The sequence below is a fragment of the Amblyomma americanum genome, chromosome 4 (assembly GCF_052857255.1).
Source record: "Amblyomma americanum isolate KBUSLIRL-KWMA chromosome 4, ASM5285725v1, whole genome shotgun sequence".
In the NCBI taxonomy this organism is placed as follows: domain Eukaryota; kingdom Metazoa; phylum Arthropoda; class Arachnida; order Ixodida; family Ixodidae; genus Amblyomma; species Amblyomma americanum.
In genome coordinates this window covers 105385704-105405906 of record NC_135500.1, presented here as the reverse complement: position 1 = coordinate 105405906, position 20203 = coordinate 105385704, and the positions used below count along the sequence as shown (strand labels likewise).

The window sequence follows — 20203 nt, the reverse complement described above, 5'->3', positions numbered from 1 at the left end:
AAACCTTATGCCAACACCGTCCTTTTGAGCCACCAATCTTACAATCGCTTTTCGCTAACTTCTACCGATGATTCATTAACATGACCTTAGTTATAGCTAAACCCTGGGGTCAAAGCGAGAGTTACTGCACCTGGATCGACATTTGGAAGGACACAACCACGTTCTAGTGTGAGGCGTTCAATCGTTTCTATAGATTTTCCACACACTGCACATGTGTCATCTTCTTGGCAACAATTCGTTTTGCAGCTTCGTGTTTTAAGACACCCTGATCTAGCCTCAAAGAGGAGTGTGCTCAGGCCCGTTGAATTATTTCCTTCTTTATATGACTTCCTGATATCACTTTTCCAATTTCAATGTGTTCACACCGTCTGCTTCTTTCCTATCGAATTGATACACTTCTTACCTCTTTGGTCTTTGCCAGTCGTATAGAGCTTTTTATTTCTCCGTGCTTGCTTCCTGCATACTTACTCATTAGCTTCCTGGTCATTTTCCGCCACTCTGAGTCAACGGTCTTTCTGAGCAAATATTTGAATACCTTGGCTGCCCATCAGCTATTGTCCAATTTCTTAAGGCGTTCTTGATAAAATATATTACTCTGAGGTTACGCTGATTCCAGCGATGCCCAGCCTATGCCCTCCTGTAGTACCTAACTTAAGGTTTTTCCGCGGGCAGCTAGTATTGATCTTTCAAAAGCCATGTGATTTATTTCTTGCCCCAATTTAACTTCTGAGCTTATACACAACAGTGCAATCCCAAATGTAAGCGCTGGCACCATTATAACTTTTCAAGTACCTCTCAGTTCTCCATGACTATTGTACCCCCTGATGACCTATGCTTCTTCATCATTGCATCTATTTGCCTTTCATCCCAAATAGTCTTTTTTATTTTTCCCTGTATATCTGCCCTTCGTTCACGCATACCCCGCGATATTTGTACTCTGCCAGCGTGCGCATCTCATGGTCTTGTATTGTAAGCGCGTGATCAGTGGAATCTATGAAAATCGTCAGACCTGACTTAATTGCGCTAAAAGTGATTCCTAGAGCATCTCCTTTATCTTGAGAAGAACAGTAGAATATAGTCCACGTACATACAATTGTGAAGCCGCAGCTCTGCGACCGTTCCACCTAGCCTGTGTCAGAGATTACAACCTAGAATATTTTCTTCTAGCCTTCAATTCCATATTCAATATGTAAATCATGAACAGTAGCAGCCACGGAGACAAACTTGCCTTAATCCTTTTCATACCTCGGCATTTTATGATAGCTATCTCTTCCCATGCAATTTCAACTTATTATCTTCGTTTATTTCCTCGAGGGAATCAGTTATATCGTAACCAATAACTCATCTTTAAGTATATTCTACAGGTATTCCTTATATATGTTGTCGTACGCACCACTTATGTCGAGGAAGGTAAATACTGAGGACCTTTTTTCCGCACTAGCTATCTTATGTATTCGGTAAGCGCGAAGAGGCTATCATATAAGCACCTTGCAGACAGCTCTGAGAGCTACACAAACGCGTGGTTAAATATCGCAAAGTGGACTGAGATCTCGATGAACCCCAGGTCCGTGGACTTTGGACAAGTAGGAGCTCACCCTTAAGGGCCTTCTTTTATTTTTTGTTCCAAAATAAAGTTGTTACGCTCACCAACGCTTCAAAACCTGTTCTGAAATTTCCGCCTATCTTATTATTTTGGGTCAATGTCTGCATGTTTAATTTAACCGGCTGCATTGCAGGCCTGTATGTGACATGTTATCGTTATCGGTCTGGAGGATTTTATTCATCGCAATGGATTAGGCGTTCGCCGGGATGAGGCGCTCTCATTCTAGACCACCATAAATACACAAGACGACGCAATCAACGAGATGCGTTGGTTTCGCGTGGCGATCCTACCACTTTCTGAGTCCCGCGCGCTTGCGCTTGGCTCGAATAATGCTTACAGAAATGTACTTAGCAATGTTTTTCCAGACAGCCATCGGCCATTGCCTGTGTGATGTAGAGGGCAGAGTGGGTCAAGGAACAAATTCGGGTTAACGACATGCTAGTCGAAATTAAGCAGACGAAATGGGATTGCGCAGGGATTGTATTCGAAGGCAAGATAACCGATTGTTGTTAAGGGGAACGGACTGGATTCCAAGCGAAGGAAAGCACAGCAGAGGCCTGCAGAAGGGGAGGTGGGCGGATGAGGTCAAGAAAGTTGTCGGGATAGGGTGGCCACAGCTGTCACCGGATAGGGTTAATTGGAGACATATGGGAGAGGCGGTTGTCCAGCAGTGGGCGCAATCAAGCTTATCATGATGGCTCTGATATTTAAGTTTTAATTCATTAGTGAGTACTGCTCGACCGCTATACAAAAGGGCAGACTGTAAATGGTTCTTCGTACGCGCTCCTTGCCCTCACAAGCTCAGTTCATCATTTCACAATTTTGTGGCTAATGTATGCTGCGTCTCTACGAGGTCAATGTTTAGCAGCGCAGGTCATGGCACAGCGTTTGTAATGCGCGCGGCCAATCACCGCGCGGTCATTGGCGCGCAATAAAACGCCCTATCCTGACCTCGTTGCTCACCTGTAAGGGCCACTGGCATTTTAGATGAAATATACGAGAAGTGTAACTCAGTATTTCCAGCGCATAATTATAGGTGGCCATGGATAATTATAGGTGGCTATGGTTCGACCAGCGCCGACACCATATCCGAGCGCTGCTGATGTGCTAAAATTTACCCCCTCTTATCAGTGGTCGCTTCTTCTCTCAATCTGACTCCGCGGGTGCAATGCTAAGAACGATCAAGAAGTACTCAGCATGAAATAAAACGTGGAGGCGTACTACGAAATGGTTGTTTTCTGGCCCAGTTTCCCTTTCTGGTTAAACTGTATTCTGCAATTGGTCTTAAAAAATATCTCATGGCCCGGTGGTCTAAGGTACGTCTTTAGAGAAACCGACTGCGAGCTTGGGAGGAAGGTATGAATCCGCCTCGCGATCCACTCTAGAGACTGGCGATTTTGGTGAATTATGCCCGCGCACTTATAGCCACTAACTGGGCTCGGCGGCACAATCGCAGGCTCAATGATCAAGCATGTGTTCGTCGTCATACAGGTGCTCCTGCAAAGTTCAAGGACGCGTCGGCGACGTCCCTCCAATGCTTACCGGTCATTTTCTTCGATGAAGTCGTAAACACTATGCCTGCACGTACTCAATGCTGTCGTTATTCCGCACAAAGTCATTCTGTCTAATCCATCGCATGTTGCATCATGAGAGGTACAGCGTCGTTTTGGTGCACCGGTGACGGCAGCGAAAAGTGCGGGCCACAAAAAAAGTTGACCCAACAGGGCGCCCAGTTCAGTGGCCTTGGCGGCACCATTCGTGGCGCAGTGATCAGCAATGTATTCGTCTTGATATCGTTTGGTGCCAAATGGTCATCTTCCAAATCATCTTCCAAGAGCAAGCTGTGTTAGGTCAGCGGTGCTGCCGAGCTCGGGTTGTTTTTACCGCAATTGCTGTCAGTAATTTCATGTTATGAATTTGCTATTAAAACTTAGTGGAGATGTCCAGAGTATCCAGGGCCTAAGATCGACGAAGTTCTCACAGTAGTTATTGGAATTCAGGCCTCTCAAGCTGCCATTCTGACTACATAACAAGATGTGCAAGCCAGGCTGACACGTATTGATAACTAAAACTCTACCATCAATAAAAGACTACCAGGAGAATATAGAAAAGTGTGAAGCAGCAATTACCGTCCTAAAGAAGAAATGTCACACATAGCAAAAAAAACTGGATTACCTAGAAACTCGGAGCCGCCGCAATAAAACACTGGTCTTTGGTGTAAAGGTAGATGATTATGAAAATTACATGCGCCGCCGCCGTGGCTCAGTTGAATTGGCGCTCAGCTGCTGACCCAACAGACCAGGTTTGATCCCGGCCGCGGCGGTCCAATTTCGATGTCGGCGAAATTCTAGAGGCCCGTGTGCTGTGCAACCTCACCGCACGTTAAAGAACCCCAGGTGGTCGAAATGTCCGGAGCCTTCCTCTACGGCGCCCCTCATACCCTGAGTCGCACTGGGACGGTAAAGCCCCATAAAACTGAAATCCGAAAATTACATCCTTGGCGGAACATATCACGACGAAAATATTTAAGGACGCGCTGGGGTATAGGTGTGGTCGCTGGAGCACATTGATCCCATTGGAAGAAAGATTAAGAAAAGAGAACGGGCCATGATACTTTGCTTGTATGATTTCGCTGAAGAAGCTGCCATCCTTCCTAACTGTTTAAAATTGAAACCCATTACGATATCTATTTCTGAGTATGTTTCGCGAGCTGTATGGAATGTCATGGAGGGTAAATCGTGCAAACGTGAAAAAGTGAGCCTTCCACTTGATAAACTGTAAATAGGTGATAGCTTGTACGCCTGCGATTGTGTGGAAATTATGAGTTCGCTTCTTAAACGTACACCCTCGCAATTTTCTATCAATTATCATACGAGCGTCGTCCGTTCGGTTGATCAGCGCCCTATGACTCAGCGACAGCTCGAACCCAGTCTGAGTTGCCTCATGCGCACTACGCACAGGTCGTGGCGGCGTCGTCTGCTAGGCTGTTCCAAGTGCAGAGCGCCGCTACCCATTTTTCCTTCGCCTATTACAGTGCGTAGCAACCAGCTTCTAACGGGCGGGAGGGGGGAAAATGACTGATACCAGAAGCCTAAGCATTCCAGGACCAAATCTCGCAGTGTGTGTGTGTGTGTGTGTGTGTGTGTGTGTGTGTGTGTGTGTGTGTGTGTGTGTGTGTGTGTGTGTGTGTGTGTGTGTGTGTGTGTGTGTGTGTGTGTGTGTGTGTGTGTGTGTGCGTGTGCGTGTGCGTGTGCGTGCGCGCGCGTGTGTGTGTGTGTGTGTGTGTGTGTGTGTGTGTGTGTGTGTGTGTGTGTGTGTGTGTGTGTGTGTGTGTGTGTGTGTGTGTGTGTGTGTGTGTGTGTGTGTGTGTGTGTGTGTGTGTGTGTGTGTGTGTGTGTGTGTGTGAAAAAGAATGGGGCTGCGCTCAGCTCCTGGAAAACCCTAGCAGAAGACGGCCCGAGCGGTCTGTGCAGAACTGTTAAAGAAAGGGTGGTGCGCTCAGCTCCTGGAAAACCCTAGCAGAAGAAAGCCGGCGCGGTCTGTGCAGAACTGGAATAGAATGGGCGCTGTGCTCAGCTCCTGGAAAACCCTAGCAGAGCACGGCCCGCGCGGTCTGTGCAGAACTGTAACACAATGGGTGCTGCGCTCAGCTCCTGGAAAACCCTAGCAGAAGATGGCCCGAGCGGTCTGTGCAGAACTGTAAAAGAACGGGTGCTTCGCTCAGCTCCTGGAAAACCCTAGCAGAAGAAAGCCCGCCCGGTCTGTGCAGAACTGTAAAAGAATGGGCGCTGCGCTCAGCTCCTAGAAAACGCTAGCAGAAGACGGCCAGCAGAGTCTGTGCAGAAGAGTAAACGAATGGGTGCTGCGCTCAGCTCATAGAAAACCCTAGCAGAGGATGGCCCGCGCGGTCTGGGCACAACTGTACAGGAACGGTTGCTGCGCTCAGCTCCTGGAAAACCCGAGCCGAAGACGGCCCGCGCGGGCTGTGCAGAAGTGCAAAAGAATGGGCGCTGCGCTCAGCTTCCGTAAAACTCAAGGAGAAGACGGCCCGCACGGGCTGCGCAGAAGTGCAAAAGAATGGGTGCTCTGCTCAGCTCCTGGAAAACCCTAGCAGAATACGGCCCGCGCGGTCTGTGCAGAACTGCAAAAGAATGGGTGCTGCGCTCAGCTCCTGGAAACCCCTAGCAGAAGACGACCCGCGCGGTCTGCGCAGAACTGTGAAAGAATGAGTGCTGCGTTCAGCTCCTTGAAAACCGCAGCAGAAGACGGCCCGCGCGATCGGTGCTTACAGCGGAGGCGGACACTACATCCGAGTTTGCCCTGTCGCATGGCGCTGGCAAACTGAGGAGGCGATGCTCCTTTGATGATAAAAAATTGGGAGGGTATATTTACGAATATAACAATACTGTTTCCAACAGCACTGGCAAATGACCGCAAATCACCGGCTCTGTAACCTTGCTATGCTTTATTACACGTTGCATAAAACAAGAATGGTCAAGCCGGAACTGGAACAGCTATCCTTTGGGTTATGAGGCGGGCGCGCTGGCCCTGGGCCACTGAAGAACTTTTTTTAATGCATGGAAATAAAACAGCACTAACAGGCTGCTAGCCTGAATTATCCAGGTTGCATTCTGCGAACTCTGCCCGCACATCAAAATTTTGGGAGACACACGCAAGCATTGAGTAAAGGTACCTAGACAGGAGGTGCTAGCCAAAAAAGTGGATGGTCTAGAAAATCGGAGCCGCCACAGTGACATTGTCATCTTGGTGGAAAGTTGAAAATAACATATCTTTGGCGCAACATGTCACGACGAACATATTTAAGGACACCCGTACAGAGACTTCGATGAACGTGGCGGCTCTCCATGGCGATCCAACACTCCCATGAGCACGAAAAGATTACTTGGAGCCTTAGAACCTTCTACTTTATGAAAAATTCTCATACTATGGGGCGTGATCTCAATGTACTTTTGAGGGTCCGTTAAGAATGTGCCACCAAAACACGGCATCATGAAAAAATAAAAAGCAATTATCGATTTTCTCTATCTGCTGGCGCAGGCCGCAGTTCATTTACCATGGCACCAACTTCCTCTTAGGACGAAGCATCGTTTTAACAGGTAAGTTCGACGTTTGAAATCGAACAAAGTTAGGCACTGTTTAACTAGGTTTATACACAAAGGTCGAGCGATAGCATTTTGGCAATGGCCCGGGCCAAATTTAAAGGTCGCCATTGAGTCGGAAATGCTGAACTGTGGTTAAATATCGATTATGGTCTAAATCGACCTAACTCACGTTGCGGAGGTGGGCCGGGGCAAATTTTGTAATTTTCTAAACTACAGAAGACGTTTACTACATTCTAATGTGTTCGGAAGCCTGGGTTTGTTCTACACAGAAATAGACAATGAGCATGCAGTGCTGTCCGACGGAGCAGATAAAAGATGATGGAAGATGACTCTCTGCAGTTGATAGCGCGAAATTGTGGTGCAGTTTAACACGAGGTGTGTTCGGCTATGGCGATAGCCACACGTTGAGAGTAGCGACCTCAAATATTCCATCGCCTCCATTTCTGCAGGTCGCCTCACTGAGCTCCATCCGCCGGGCAGGAAGGAGAATCACCTCAGAGTTGACGATGTTCAGGGCAATAGTCGCCCTTTTTTTCCATACCACTGTTCCCATTGCTGCAACATGAGATGCCACCTTTCGATTTCCACGGTCACACGGTTTGTACCCGCGGTACATTAGTGGAGCGGCGAGTCCTTCCTTCTTTCGGACTCACCTAGTTTGTCACATGGTTCGGTGCGAGCTCGGCAATATTATTTTTCTTTCTTTTTCTCTGTTCACACTAATACTCGTATATGTAACACGGTTCCTCAAGTGCGGAACGCTTCAGCGGTGTTGTGTTGTCCATTGATGCATCCAGTGGAGTCAAGTCCTCCACCCATGAGGTCGGGAGAGCCACGTCACCCACAGCTCCTACTTCAGGCAACAGCTCAACGCACATGTCGGAGGCTGCCTGTGACAACGGCACAGCATTGCACTTCGACGACGCACCATCCACTGCCCCATCTGCAGAACGTTCTATGGGCCAGTACCAACTTTGGACGGTTGAAACCTGGAACTCATTGCTGACGTCACAAAAGGTATCCACAACTTCTAAAATATCCATGATCTGATCAGTGGTGCATCTTTCTATTTTGACCAATGTCCCTGCCACAACTTATCGGCATACGTACTGACACAGTTGCCGACAGAGGGGTCAAAGCGATGTTTCTTCGTAGATGACCAACCCTGCTGAACTGAAGGCACAGAGGAGGCTTGCCGGGAATTGCAAGCAACGACTGGATGCCAAATGCAGAGAGCGTATGGGTGATACTAGAAGTTGAAACGCCATCCTTCAGCTTCAGCGATACCTCACGATTCGCTGTTTCCATACGGTTCATTCCCCGATACCGCCACTTTCCTCTTTCCACTGACAGGACGGAGCCGTATGGCTCCAGAGTTTTCACCATCTAGCGGTTCTTCATGTGGCGTAAAAGCCATACAAGCTTTACCTTGATGTTCCACGTTTCGGGATCGGACGCAATACATTTAAGGCCCTTCATGCGAAGCCCAGCCGTGACAACTAGCTGCTGCTTTGAAATAATAGATTCACATGTCACCAACCAAACGTAGCTCATATAATATTTTCCTATGCGCACAACATTCTGAAGGTTCATAACGGTAGCAAGGGCATCCCGGAAGTCAGGAGCTCGGTACGGACGGTTCTTGAAGTCTGCATGCCAAAGCACGGTGTTGAAGGCAACATTGTCGGTTTGGAAACGACGCAGCTTAATCTTATAGTCGCCGTGCCAGATCCAGAAGGGGCAAGGCCTCGGCCAGCGGCCGATGCGCTGTTTTCATTCAGGGGTATGCGAAATCGAAGGCGCCAATATCAACTTAAGCACCTCTTGCAGACGAGCAGTGCGAGTCTAGCTGTCATCCATGAAACGAAATTATCTTCTGACGAGGAGACGGAATTTTCTCTCGACCCGTTTTTTCTCGACTATAATATTATTGTCGTGTACTCGAATGGCCTGTCTGGAGGATGTCTGCTTTTCCTCAACAACAGATTGGCCATTTCTGACCTCTTGTTTCCCATAGATGGTGAGGGCGCCTTATATGCTCCAACCTTGCTATTTCGGGCGAACAGTGAAGAGTGATTTGTGTGTATGCGCATGTTAATCAATGTAAAAGGAAGGTTTTCTTTGTGTCGTTCGATAACGTTCTGCGGATGGTTAACAAAAACTTATTGCTTGGTGATTTCAGTTGTCTTTTCAATGATCAGGACCCATCAGCGCTACTTGTACGTAATCGCCCTAGTTCTGCTGTTTTAACTAATTTGCTCTGTGAACGCAATTTTTTTTACACTGGGCGACAAAAATGCGATAGTGTTCATTTCACTCATTTCCAATCCTCCTCAAAGGCTTGACTAGACAGGATCGACGTTTCTAGTGGACTGTTATCTAATGTGCATAGTTACTGCGTACGGCCGATTTCCTTCAGTGATCACTGCATTGTTTCTGCTCGGATGAGAAGACACCGCCGCCATATTCTCCAGCCGCGGTGGGAGTTCTGGAAGCTGAATAAATGTCTCCTGGGAGATAAAATTTATCAGCGTACTGTCACTTCTTGTTTAAAAATACATCGTCCCGTGACGATCTTCCGGTCTTTCAGAAGTGGGGTCTATTCGAAGAGCAAGTTAAACATCGGGCAATCGAAGCGTCAGCACGATTCACATTTCTGAAGCGTCATCACCTTCGTGAGCTTGGACGTACCTTAAATGACCTACATGAGCTGGAAAGGAAAAATCCGCGACTTAGTTGATGACATAACCAAAAATAAAGCACAGTTGCTACAGTTTACCACACGGAAATGTCTGGTGGATTAATGAGATGCCGGATGCATAGGTTCCTTGAAGAACAACTATCTCAATGGGAATAAGTGAAGAAAAGTAGGCTGCTCTTGCAAAGGAGTTATTAGAGCTTAAGTATTATTGAAATACTTGCAGCTGCATCCTAGGAATTTTCCCGGTTTTTTGACTAGTATGCATGTCTCTTTGGAGGTGGTTGTAGCCAGACTCGCGGGTCAGACTTAAATCGCTTCTATGATGCGTTCCTTCGACGAAAAGCAGCGAGTTATAACCAAGGGTCTTCTCTGCGTGGACGAAGTCAAATAGGCGTTTTATTCTCTGCAGGGGCAAAAATCTCCTGGCCCGGATGGCTTGAGTAGCGAATTATACAGAACATTCTCGCCTTGTTTGGCGCATTTCTCGCTGGAAGTTTTCAGAGTTGATTACGATTTTGGCTTTTTACCTCCCAAATTTTATGCTGGACATGCCATACTCATTCCGAAAAGCAGAGAATAGAGCTGGTTGAGGCGTGTCGATGGGTACCATCGAATTTCATTATGTGATGCGGACTATAAAATATTTGCAAAAAAATATTTTCTTTCCGTTTGCAGCTCCTGGCGCTGGATTTATTTTGCTCACATAGAGCATGTGGCATTCTAGGGCGCAGTAACCAAACTCATATACGTAGTGCACGTTCGGTTTTGGAGTCAGTAAAAGATGAGGCCGGTCAGGTTGCTCTAATTCAGATTGATCTTGCGAAGCCTATTTACAAGGTGCGTCATGATTTTTTGTTTGCAGTCTTAAAACGTACAAACGTTAAGGATGCATTGCTTAAGTTAATTACACAATGCTACAAAATTCTCGTCTGATCGTAAATGATGAACTTACCAAAACCAGTTTCACAAATCTCGTCTGTTCGGCAGGGGTTCCCATTATTACCTGTGTTATGTTCTTTGTATTTCGAACCCTTATGCCTTAATATTATCAGTCTCTGATACGTCTAAAATTAGGATTCTAGCGAATTCTGATGACGTCCCTTTTTTATGTTCTGATAAAACGAGTATGTTTGAAGATTTGCATTTAGCCCTGTAGCTATGAGATGTCTCTGGCGAGGCTCTAAATTTGGAAAAAATCTAAAGAATTCTAGTCGTGTTACGAAACGCGATCGTTTTGGTGACAGAAGATGGGGCTCTGATTACCTACAGTATTTTCGGGTTCCCCTTCATGTGGTCCGGAATACTCGGTCTTATTGGGAGTCACACATACTGTCTGTGAGGCGCCAAACGCAGGTGTAGATGGGTCGGGAGCTCTAAATTTTTGCTCGGGCACAAGTTTGGAAAATCTTCTTAGTTGCAAAGTTTGTCTATGCATTCAAACTGATGCACTGTGTCAGGAAGAAAATACAAGCGGTGCACAAGCTATTGACGACCTGTGTTTTGCGCTCTCAATGGCAGCCTATGTGCAGAGACAATGTGTTTCTGTCTGTCGAGTCGGCAGGAGTTGGCCTTGTTCACTTGTTTGTCCACCCGCTGGTTTCACGCCTTTTCTTCTTCAGAGCTGCAAGCCGTCCCTTTATTCTAGCGCTGCGTAGAGGGCGACTTAATTGTCGTCTGCCTTATCTGTTTGCTTTGGCTGATCATAGCCGTGAGCGGTCTTTGTCGGGTTTTCAGAAGGAGGTTGCCGATACCTTTGATTTCCTAACTGTTCGCTGCTGGTTGCAATATTCCACCTGCCAAGAAGGCAGAGAAAAAAAGTGCAGTTAGAATATTTATTTCCTGCGCCCGTGTATCGGCAGCTTTACCTTTTTTTATTAATTCTTGTACATTGCAGAGCTGCAATAAGCTGCAAAGACATGTTTTTTAAGCTCCAGACATCGACTCTACCCGTAAAGGCCTGGCTTAGCGCCAAGATAACTTTTGTGCCATGGTCGGTGAACTGTCGTCTGGAGTCCAATAAGAGACGATCAACCATTGCTTTGTGTTGAGCTGTGATGCAGCGTTTTTCTGGGACATACTTCAATAGAGAGTCAAAAAGGACATTGAGATATCGCCGTGTACTATAAAGATTTTTTCCTGTTATGAAAAGATCCAGGATTCCATGCGATCTGTTAATGCTGATTGGACATTTTAGCCTGTGCAAGAGCCGCATGATGGATCGACACGCAGAACCACCTCCTTCATCTAAATCTCTGTTCAGTGAACTGTGCGCTTTGGTGCGGGGGGCTTATGCCGCGCAGGACCGGTCGCCTGAATGGTTGCCGATTATTGGCGCATGTGTATGTCTCCCGCAATTTTAATGTGCAGGTGGAGTGCAGTGTACGAAGGCTATAGAATGTGTGTCTGCATTGCGGAACGGTACATGTGTATGTAAAGAATTTGGTATCTGATCGGGATTGATTTCCGTGGAATAAAAAAAAATACTGTGGCGACAGCCTAGTGGTTTCGCGCAGCGTCCTGTGAAGCTGATCTGTTCGCGCCGCCGCGGGTTGCATACTTTGACCTTGGCTAAGCTGAAGGTCAGTTTCAGACAGCGGACTGGTAACGAGGTGTTGAGCGGGGTAGGTGCATCGAGTGGAGCTATCGCTCGAAAAGTCTATTAAAAAAACACATATTCGTTGCACCTGCTTAAAAACACTGTTGTTTGGAAAGGCGAGGTAAGGCTGTCTATACATCTATACAAGGAATGTCTCAATCAGAAGCTCAGCCATCAGTTTTCTGGAGAGTCTGTACAGGTACTCCATTGAAAAACGTACAGTGATGAAGTGGAATATGTCGCCAACGGCCTTAAGAAAACTCCAGAAGGCTCCTTGGTATCTACGGCCAGTGGGCGCAAACAGACTATGCAAACGAGCTCTTCATGGTCTGTTCAGCACAGCTACGAGCAAGATATTGTCCGTTTTAAAAAGAAAAAACTCTTGAAAGAAGCTGATGAAAAAACAAGTGCTGAAGGCCAGCTGCACCAGACTTCAGAGGGAGAAACAAATTGTTCCGGCGCATAGGCTCCCACTGAGAGGACCGCACGAAAATAAAGAAAATTCTATGCATCGCCTTTACTTTTTGCTTGCACAATGAAAAACTTGCATTACGTAGATGAACTTCCAAATCAAGAAGACATTGTATACTTGTGCACCAGAGAACACAGACAGGTCCCTACTCATAGGCACCTTGGTTTGTCGCCTGAAGTGCGAGAGTTGCGAATACCAGTGAGGCCCACTATTGCGATACTGATGTAAGAGAACCCCCAAATACAGCAGGTCTTCGGAGTCCTACCAGGTGCCTCCGATTCCGAACTTCTCTCAAAAGTGCTCTGTTACATGAAAAATCCCGAGCACACTCTTTTTTACAAGAGAAAAAAAGAGCAACGTGGTTAGCATAACCCAAAATTTTAATTTCACATCTTCTTTGAAGTGGCTGCTGAACCACTAATCTACTTACGACTACTGAGGCAATTCCACAAAAACACCGCCGTTCATATGTGCATCACTAGGTATGTTTCAGATCTGAGCTCATTCATTCATTCATTCATTCATTCATTGAAGCGCCCTAAGAAGAGGGTATTAAGACGGGGTAACGGGGGATGGGACGGGTTAAAATGCAAAAACACAAGGATGCCAATAAATTGGAGAAGTAGAAAAAGCACAAATCCAGCTAACATATGAAGTAGCCGATTAGTGAAGCCAGGTATCGAAAGGAGTAAAGAAGATATTAGTAGCAAAAATATGGAGCAAATTCAACCGTGAAATAAAACAAAATGTAGAGTGACCTACCACCAACACCAAGAGAACAAAAAATAGTTTGGATGGATAAACCACGCAAACCAATTCATGATGGCTTCGAGCAGGTGCAAGCAAGTTAATATTTTTACGGTGGCTATAATGTTATGCAAATTGCCGTTTTATTATGATACGGTTTGCACAGGTACACAATATACGCGCTAAGCGAAAAGCAGGTAGCTCGAGCCTGAGGAAGTCTCGCCTTTACTGAGCAAGGAGACAGAATGAAGCGTTGTACTTAAGAATAGGAGCGCGGCTAAAAAATTGATTCAATTTGACAAGAAATAAGTGCTGTATCAGACAAGACAAAAATACTTACGCAATATTAAAGAGAAAACATACTAGAGCGCAAAAAATTGCGGGTGAAAAAAGCAAACAGAAGAAAATGTACCTTTTCGGCGACAGAAATGCATGTGCTAAAAAGATGGAAGTGGAAAACACTAGAGCTGGAGCGCTCCTTGCGCGAGTGGCAAACGCGCCTGCGGTGATCGTAGGCAGGTCCTACTCCGCTATTACGAGCAGTTTCCAGCTCCGCAAGACGAAGGAGGCGCCTCCCATCATTTTGTTACTATCTGTGGTCACTGCTATTCCTTGGAATTTGTCTGTGACCGCTGCAGATTTGCTCCGAATATCCCAGCGCATATATTTGCCATGGCTAGGAGGAGAAAAAAACTAAAGAAATTATTTTGTCCGGTGCCAGAAAGTGACGCCCTTATGTGCCCTATTCATCTGTCTTCGGAAGTATGCCTCCGAAGATTGAAAACCTTCTTAAAGCAGCAATGTTGCCCGTTAATGCCGCTGGTGCAGAATTTACGGCGTCGCTATCGACTGTGCAGCCTGCCGTAGCAAAATTCTCGATTTTTTTTTGGTTCAAAAGCGCAACTTCTAGGTGAGCCCGAACGGGAACAAGTACGCAAACCTGGAATCCGCGTCGCGATTTCAATGATCGATGCCCTATGCCCATGTCATATCGGCAGACTTCACTGCTAGAGAAAAGGGCTGAGGTTCGATTTCACTACCTCTGTTGGTGTTTTGTGTGAGCAGAGAACGAAATGCCTGGATTGTCTTTTAAATCATCATAGTTCTAACCTATGGATTCAAGCAGGCTATGGCTATAAGGCATTGATACTACAATTTCCGTCATTCGGAGAGTGACAGATATTTTCTATTACTCGCCCTACAGACACTCTTATTGAGCAGTTTTGGAGCTTTATTTTGTGCCATGGCTTATTGTATGAACGGTAAATTAAGATGAATATTCCTGAAAAGAAAACAGTCATGTGTCACTGCCTGCAGAATAAGCGAGGGCACGTGATCAACTCGGCGTCGTTAGCATATCTTGTGCCCTTTACAAATTATCGCTGTTCTTTTGTTTAAATTTGATACATGACAGTGGAGTACAGAAAAACACAATCTGTTAGAAGAGACGCGTGTCCAAAACCATCGCCAGTAGCCAGACTACGTTGTTGCGAATGACTAAGCTTTCAGACCACGTCCTCGTGCTAGTGGCTTCCGACAGTTATGGCCACGTCACTGCTGACTGTGCACCATGTAGCGTCACATAGACGCCCACGCTGCTTGAGTTTAATTAAAGCAAATGAACGAGGTGCAGGCATTAATGGCAGCTGGAGCTGCACAAAATAACACCGGTGGAAGGGACGCCACCACACTAAAGTGCACAGGATGACGCTGGACTTTCCCCTTTACTATTCTGTGTGCAAATGCACAAGCTGGCCTGGCTGTCCAGATTATTGAATTATGTATCGCGTTCATTCTGCCGCATTGGACGTTGACGGCACCATAGGAGGCGGAGACAAACTATTCTAGCGCCAGAAAATTGATTTATTACCAGCTATCTTACCCTTCGCACTCCCAGGAGCGATTTCCTTCACGCTTGGAAATTATTTTACTTTGTAGAGATTAGTAGGCTGCAGCTAACGGCGCTAGGCACAGAGTGCTGTTCAGAACTTCCACTAGCAAAGCTGACATCACTTCAAAAGTTAAGCAGTACTATTTTTATATCAAAGATATCAGTTCGGCAGTGGTTCGAGTTTTGGAGGATGGAGCACTTCTGTACAGTGAATTTATTCAGATAGTAAAAATTTAGCTCACCCTCTTTTGAAATACATGCCCACCAGGGCGTTAGAATGAGACATCTATTTCTTTCAGAATTCCATACTTACAAACAATAATGGAGTATGTTATAGGTATCACAAATGAATTAAATTTCTTGAAAATCCCAGTGTGAACTTCGATTGCTTCAAAAATTATGCAAAATGCGTGTAATAAATTTATGTTCTAAAGGCCTTGATCATCAGCTGGAGAGTCCTAGAGAGAAGAGAGAAAAGCGATGAAACAAGATTAGTTCGTGAAACAGGAGAAAACATGATTGGAAGTGTCATTTGAATGCAAATATAAAATGAGACAAATTTTTATTCTTTGTAGCGCAAGCAGCGCTATCGACAATTTAGGAACAAAAGTTGCGATTAATTTCTGGCAATACAGAACTACAAACAACCGGGAGTTACGAGAAATGCTGGGCAGCGATCTAGTTCACCCGTTTTGCTACTACGTGTTTCATGATTTTGGAGACGCGCAGATTTTTTGTATCCGCGGATGATGACGTTCAATACAAGAATATAAAAATGCATAAGGGCACTTTGTAACCCAAACATCTTGGAACGCAGTATGGTGGATTGATATATTCAACACCGATTAAGACTAGATATGATTAGCTGAGAACGGAATGCTTATGCAAAGTTCTGTTCATAAGATGTGGGAGCTCGCTTGAGTATCACTGCTTTGTTCGAAGTAGAATGCGCGCAATCCAAACTACTTCGTTGCACTTCCAAAGATATTCATAGCCATTTTTGCATTGTTACAGTTTGTCTGGACCTTCGATCAGCGCACGAAGATAGATGACTATTTATTTCCTACTAAAAGTGGTGCACAAGTTACACCTGCTTCTGTTTGCTCCAGTTCTAGCTGCCCAATTATCTGAATAGCGGTTTTTAGATGGACAGTGTTATTTCCTATTATTAAGCAGCTATTAGACGTGCAACCACGAACATAAAATGTTTTCCAACAAATGTTTAATGCAGCCACGAATTCCGGGGCCACATTCAGGAGACAGCATCAAATAGGGTTAAATGTATTCGTCTCGCTCTTACAGAGACTGTTTGAACGGGTTGCCTGATCGTTTGTCACTCTTCATCCAAGATTTCGAAGCTACCGATACAAGCTCAAGCACGAAGGTTAAAATGTAACAAAAACAAAGCAATTTCACATTTTTATTCATGGTGCCAAGCAAAATTTTTCCTGTTCCACTCCTTTATGGCGGAAGGAAAGACAGCGCAGCCGTACATATCGGTTCTGGTGTAATGGCGCTTGGGTGTGTCGCATAGTGCACCGGCTTCTTATGTAGGTAAGTAAATTGATACATTATTAGAACGTTTCGCTGCATATTTTCTCGCCAGTTTTCTCGAAAGTACCATTGCCTTTTCCAGTTTGGAGCATGAATTCCTTAAGAGCTTACTAGCATGCAACAGTAGTCGATGATGTGGGCAAGAACTGTTGACTCATCTGGTCAGGTTGATCTCATCATCCGCTAATTTCAGGAGCCTTTGACTGCGTCGCTCAATGTAAACTTCTGATTAAAATTCTGATGTTTCCCAATTCATATTAAATAGATGAACGCATACCTTTCATATAAAACCTAGTTTGTCGACATAAATGGGTATTCATACAATACGTTCCAAGTTTCATCGGGACATACGCAGAGAAGTGTTTAATGGACGATCCTACCTAATTTACGCTAATGTAACGACTGAAATTTCTCTGATTTAATATTCGACTCTCTGCTGATAACTGCTATTTCTACAAGCAGATAAAATGGAAAACTTCTCATAAGCTAACTGACCACTTTAATCGAAATTAACGAATGGTTTGCGATGGTGTGCGTTACCGCCTTTTGCCTCTGTTCGATGGCTGTATTATCAAACGAACAACAAATTCAACTCAATGTCGGGTACGACGGCGACCTGCAAGCAACACTGCTCCTTCTTGCCGCAAATAGAAAAATCAATCTTTGTTTTTGTACTTGATTATTGGTAGGTCCATAAAGGTAATAAATGAGATAGAAATACATGCGAGTTTAATTACTAACACCCTTTCATGGTCTACATCTAATAAAATACGTGCATATTGCTACAATGCTTTCTAGGCAGTGGTCAAGCTGTGTTCATGAGACTATAGCATCACCGAATTATTTTTTCAAACATTGAGTGTGATGTGCATCACCTTATGCCCTTTCAAAGTTTTTGAGAATAGCTTTCATTTAAGTATTTCTAACAGATCCCACGAAAGCTGTGTCTTGAACGCGTATAGCTTAGGCATTTCGTGCATGCGCTACTTGCAAGTATGAGCTACAAGTGGTGTTCAGAGAGCGGTAAAAGTATTTTTACGCTTTTTCCTTGCCTCAGAGGTCCGTAGTGTATGGTTCTGGGCAAATATATATTTATATATACATATTCCTCACGATACATTGATTAGTCCATCATTCCTTTGGTTTCTACCTTGGAGCATCTGAAAGAAGCAAGATGTCAGCTCCTGAGGTTTCACTGAATAGCACGAACATCGCTTTATGAATTTCCGCAAAACCGTGTGATTTGAAATGAACCTTGTCTCAAAAGTACTACTAGCCAGGTGGTAACCGAGACAAGTAAAGATTTCATTTCACTGAAAAATAGCTTGCATCGTTCGACCACGCGGCCACGGCGTGGCGAGTATTTTAAAATGGACGCAGTGTCTTACACCTTACAAACGAGGTCTGGTAAATGTATTCGGAGAATGTCAACTTAAGACTTTCTCCTCTTTATTTTCACATGCGAAGGCGTTGCCCAAAGAAAACTCACGCCTTGTTGCACTGCAAAGCCCTGCATAATAAGCGATGGCAGGTGATTAGTATTCTCTAATCACCGCGTGTGTCTTTAAAATTTTTGAATGCTGTTTGGAAGATGCGTTGGGAGGCACATCGAGACAACACTCTTTTCGGCATGTACGGGAGACAACTTAAATCCTGCATCCTGTGAAAAAAACTGAGCACGTAATGTGCACGATTTATTATTCTATGGCGCGTGCATTTTCCTATTTTACTGCCGTGAACCACATGGCTGGCTAGTAGGTGGCTGCCTGAATTTTGACAATTATTTTAAAGGCTCATAAAGATATAGTGTTTATTGATTGCTTTGAATACATGCCTTCAAATGCTCAATATCTTCGTGACCATTTCTTCTTTACTGAAATTGGGCAGTGTACCAAGCATAATCTTTTTGTGTCTCCTGCTGACCTTATTGCGCTGCTACAGCTACTCAATTTTTACAATGTGTTCGAGGACAAAGGAAAACACTTTGAATAATGAACGCGCTCATGAAAAGCTTGAGATCATTGAAACCGCCATGAAAGTCTGCACTCACTTGTCTCATCGGTCGAGGCGTCGTATGCGGGGTTATCGAGAGACACTGGTGAGTTCCTGGAGTAAAGTAAAAACTGTAATTTTTGTTGGCATCAGGTTCACTATTTGTGTTTCTATAAAAATTCTTCGGCGAAATTGGTTTCGACAGCGTGAAAAAATAAATCTTGCAGGCATAAGTGAATGCAGTATGCACTCAGTTTTGTTTTTCTTTAAGAGAAGCCCGCTGCTAAGATTGACATGAACAGAAGAGACATTTAGCATAGTGCATGGCGCTACCGCATACCGCGCCCTGCAAGTACGGACGCGCTTTCCGACGCTTCAAAATTTCGGGCCGCTTTCTAGGTACGAAGCGGTAGGGCTATGCGCTATGGTATATATATATATATATATATATATATATATATATATATATATATATATATATATATATATATATATATATATATATATATATATATATATATATATATATATATATATATATATATATATATATATATATATATATATATATATATATATATATATATATATATATATATATAGTTTACGAACAGGAAACAGGAACGGTGAAGCGGACATTGGGAATTGCGTTTCTGTTCCTAATACTCTTCGTTAGCTCTGTCCACTTCAGTCTATGAAGCTGCCAATGGGCCTTATTGTTTCTTCATGCCTGAATTTCCTTAGCGTGCTACTCTGGATACGAATCAGCCCTTAGTGTGAGCTGTCCGTGCATTTTTAGTTGCTAGTTCTTTCGTTCCCAGCGTAGCGCATTAGAGAGCCAAGCCTGTCAGCCTAAGCAGAGCAGCTCACATAAAATTGAAGTTGCAATTAGCCCAATACAAGCACTTCACAACTTTTTAGTTCTGTTCACTGAATCTAACCTAACACACAGTGCTGTCTTCTGAAAACTGAATTGTTATTCCTGTCGAAATTTTCTCCCTTTAAGCTAACTTAGACAAAAGGGTTTCAAAGTTGTCAAAGATGAGGACAAAAGGAGCATCTCTACTGCTGTCGCACCTTACAACCGAGATGCTTTCGTTTGTATGGTAGGAATCAGTCGTGGATTAAGACCAGCGAGTTCACCTGAACTCAGAACGACGCTTTAAATTCTTTTATTGAACATGAAATTCAGCACTACACGGCTCGTACTATCCGCTTGTTCTACTACAGCGCCGTATTTATATTTTCACATCTGAACTTCAGGAATTAAGGCGTATGCAAGTTTTCCCATAAAAAACCAACTTTATTTTTTTCTTAATGAAAAACTTACTCTACCATAAAAAAAGCGTTGCTATCTATGTCTTCATTAATACTGTTAATAAAAGGGCAATATTTGTAATATCAGATGTTTTCGTCTATAAGTAAAACAAGCTGCCGTATTTATGATCCAACGGCGCTTATTTGACGCGAGGTAATATTGCGCGGGTTAGCGAACCCTTGAGTTGAACGAGTTAGTAAAGGCTC

The 20203-nt window shown here is 44.5% G+C and overlaps 1 protein-coding gene across 1 annotated transcript in view; it reads right to left on the bottom strand.

Annotated features, from left to right (window-relative positions):
- Positions 1-14534: 14534 nt before the first annotated feature.
- LOC144129734 (MAM and LDL-receptor class A domain-containing protein 1-like) overlaps positions 14535-20203 on the bottom strand; it is a 208783-nt gene continuing 203114 nt past the window's right edge. The window contains exons 64-65 of the mRNA XM_077663820.1: positions 18738-18793; positions 14535-15591 (exon numbers count right to left, since the gene is read on the bottom strand). Of these exons, the coding sequence (XP_077519946.1) occupies positions 15578-15591; positions 18738-18793 (70 nt within the window). The 3' untranslated portion in view covers positions 14535-15577. The remainder of the gene's footprint in view (positions 15592-18737; positions 18794-20203) is intronic.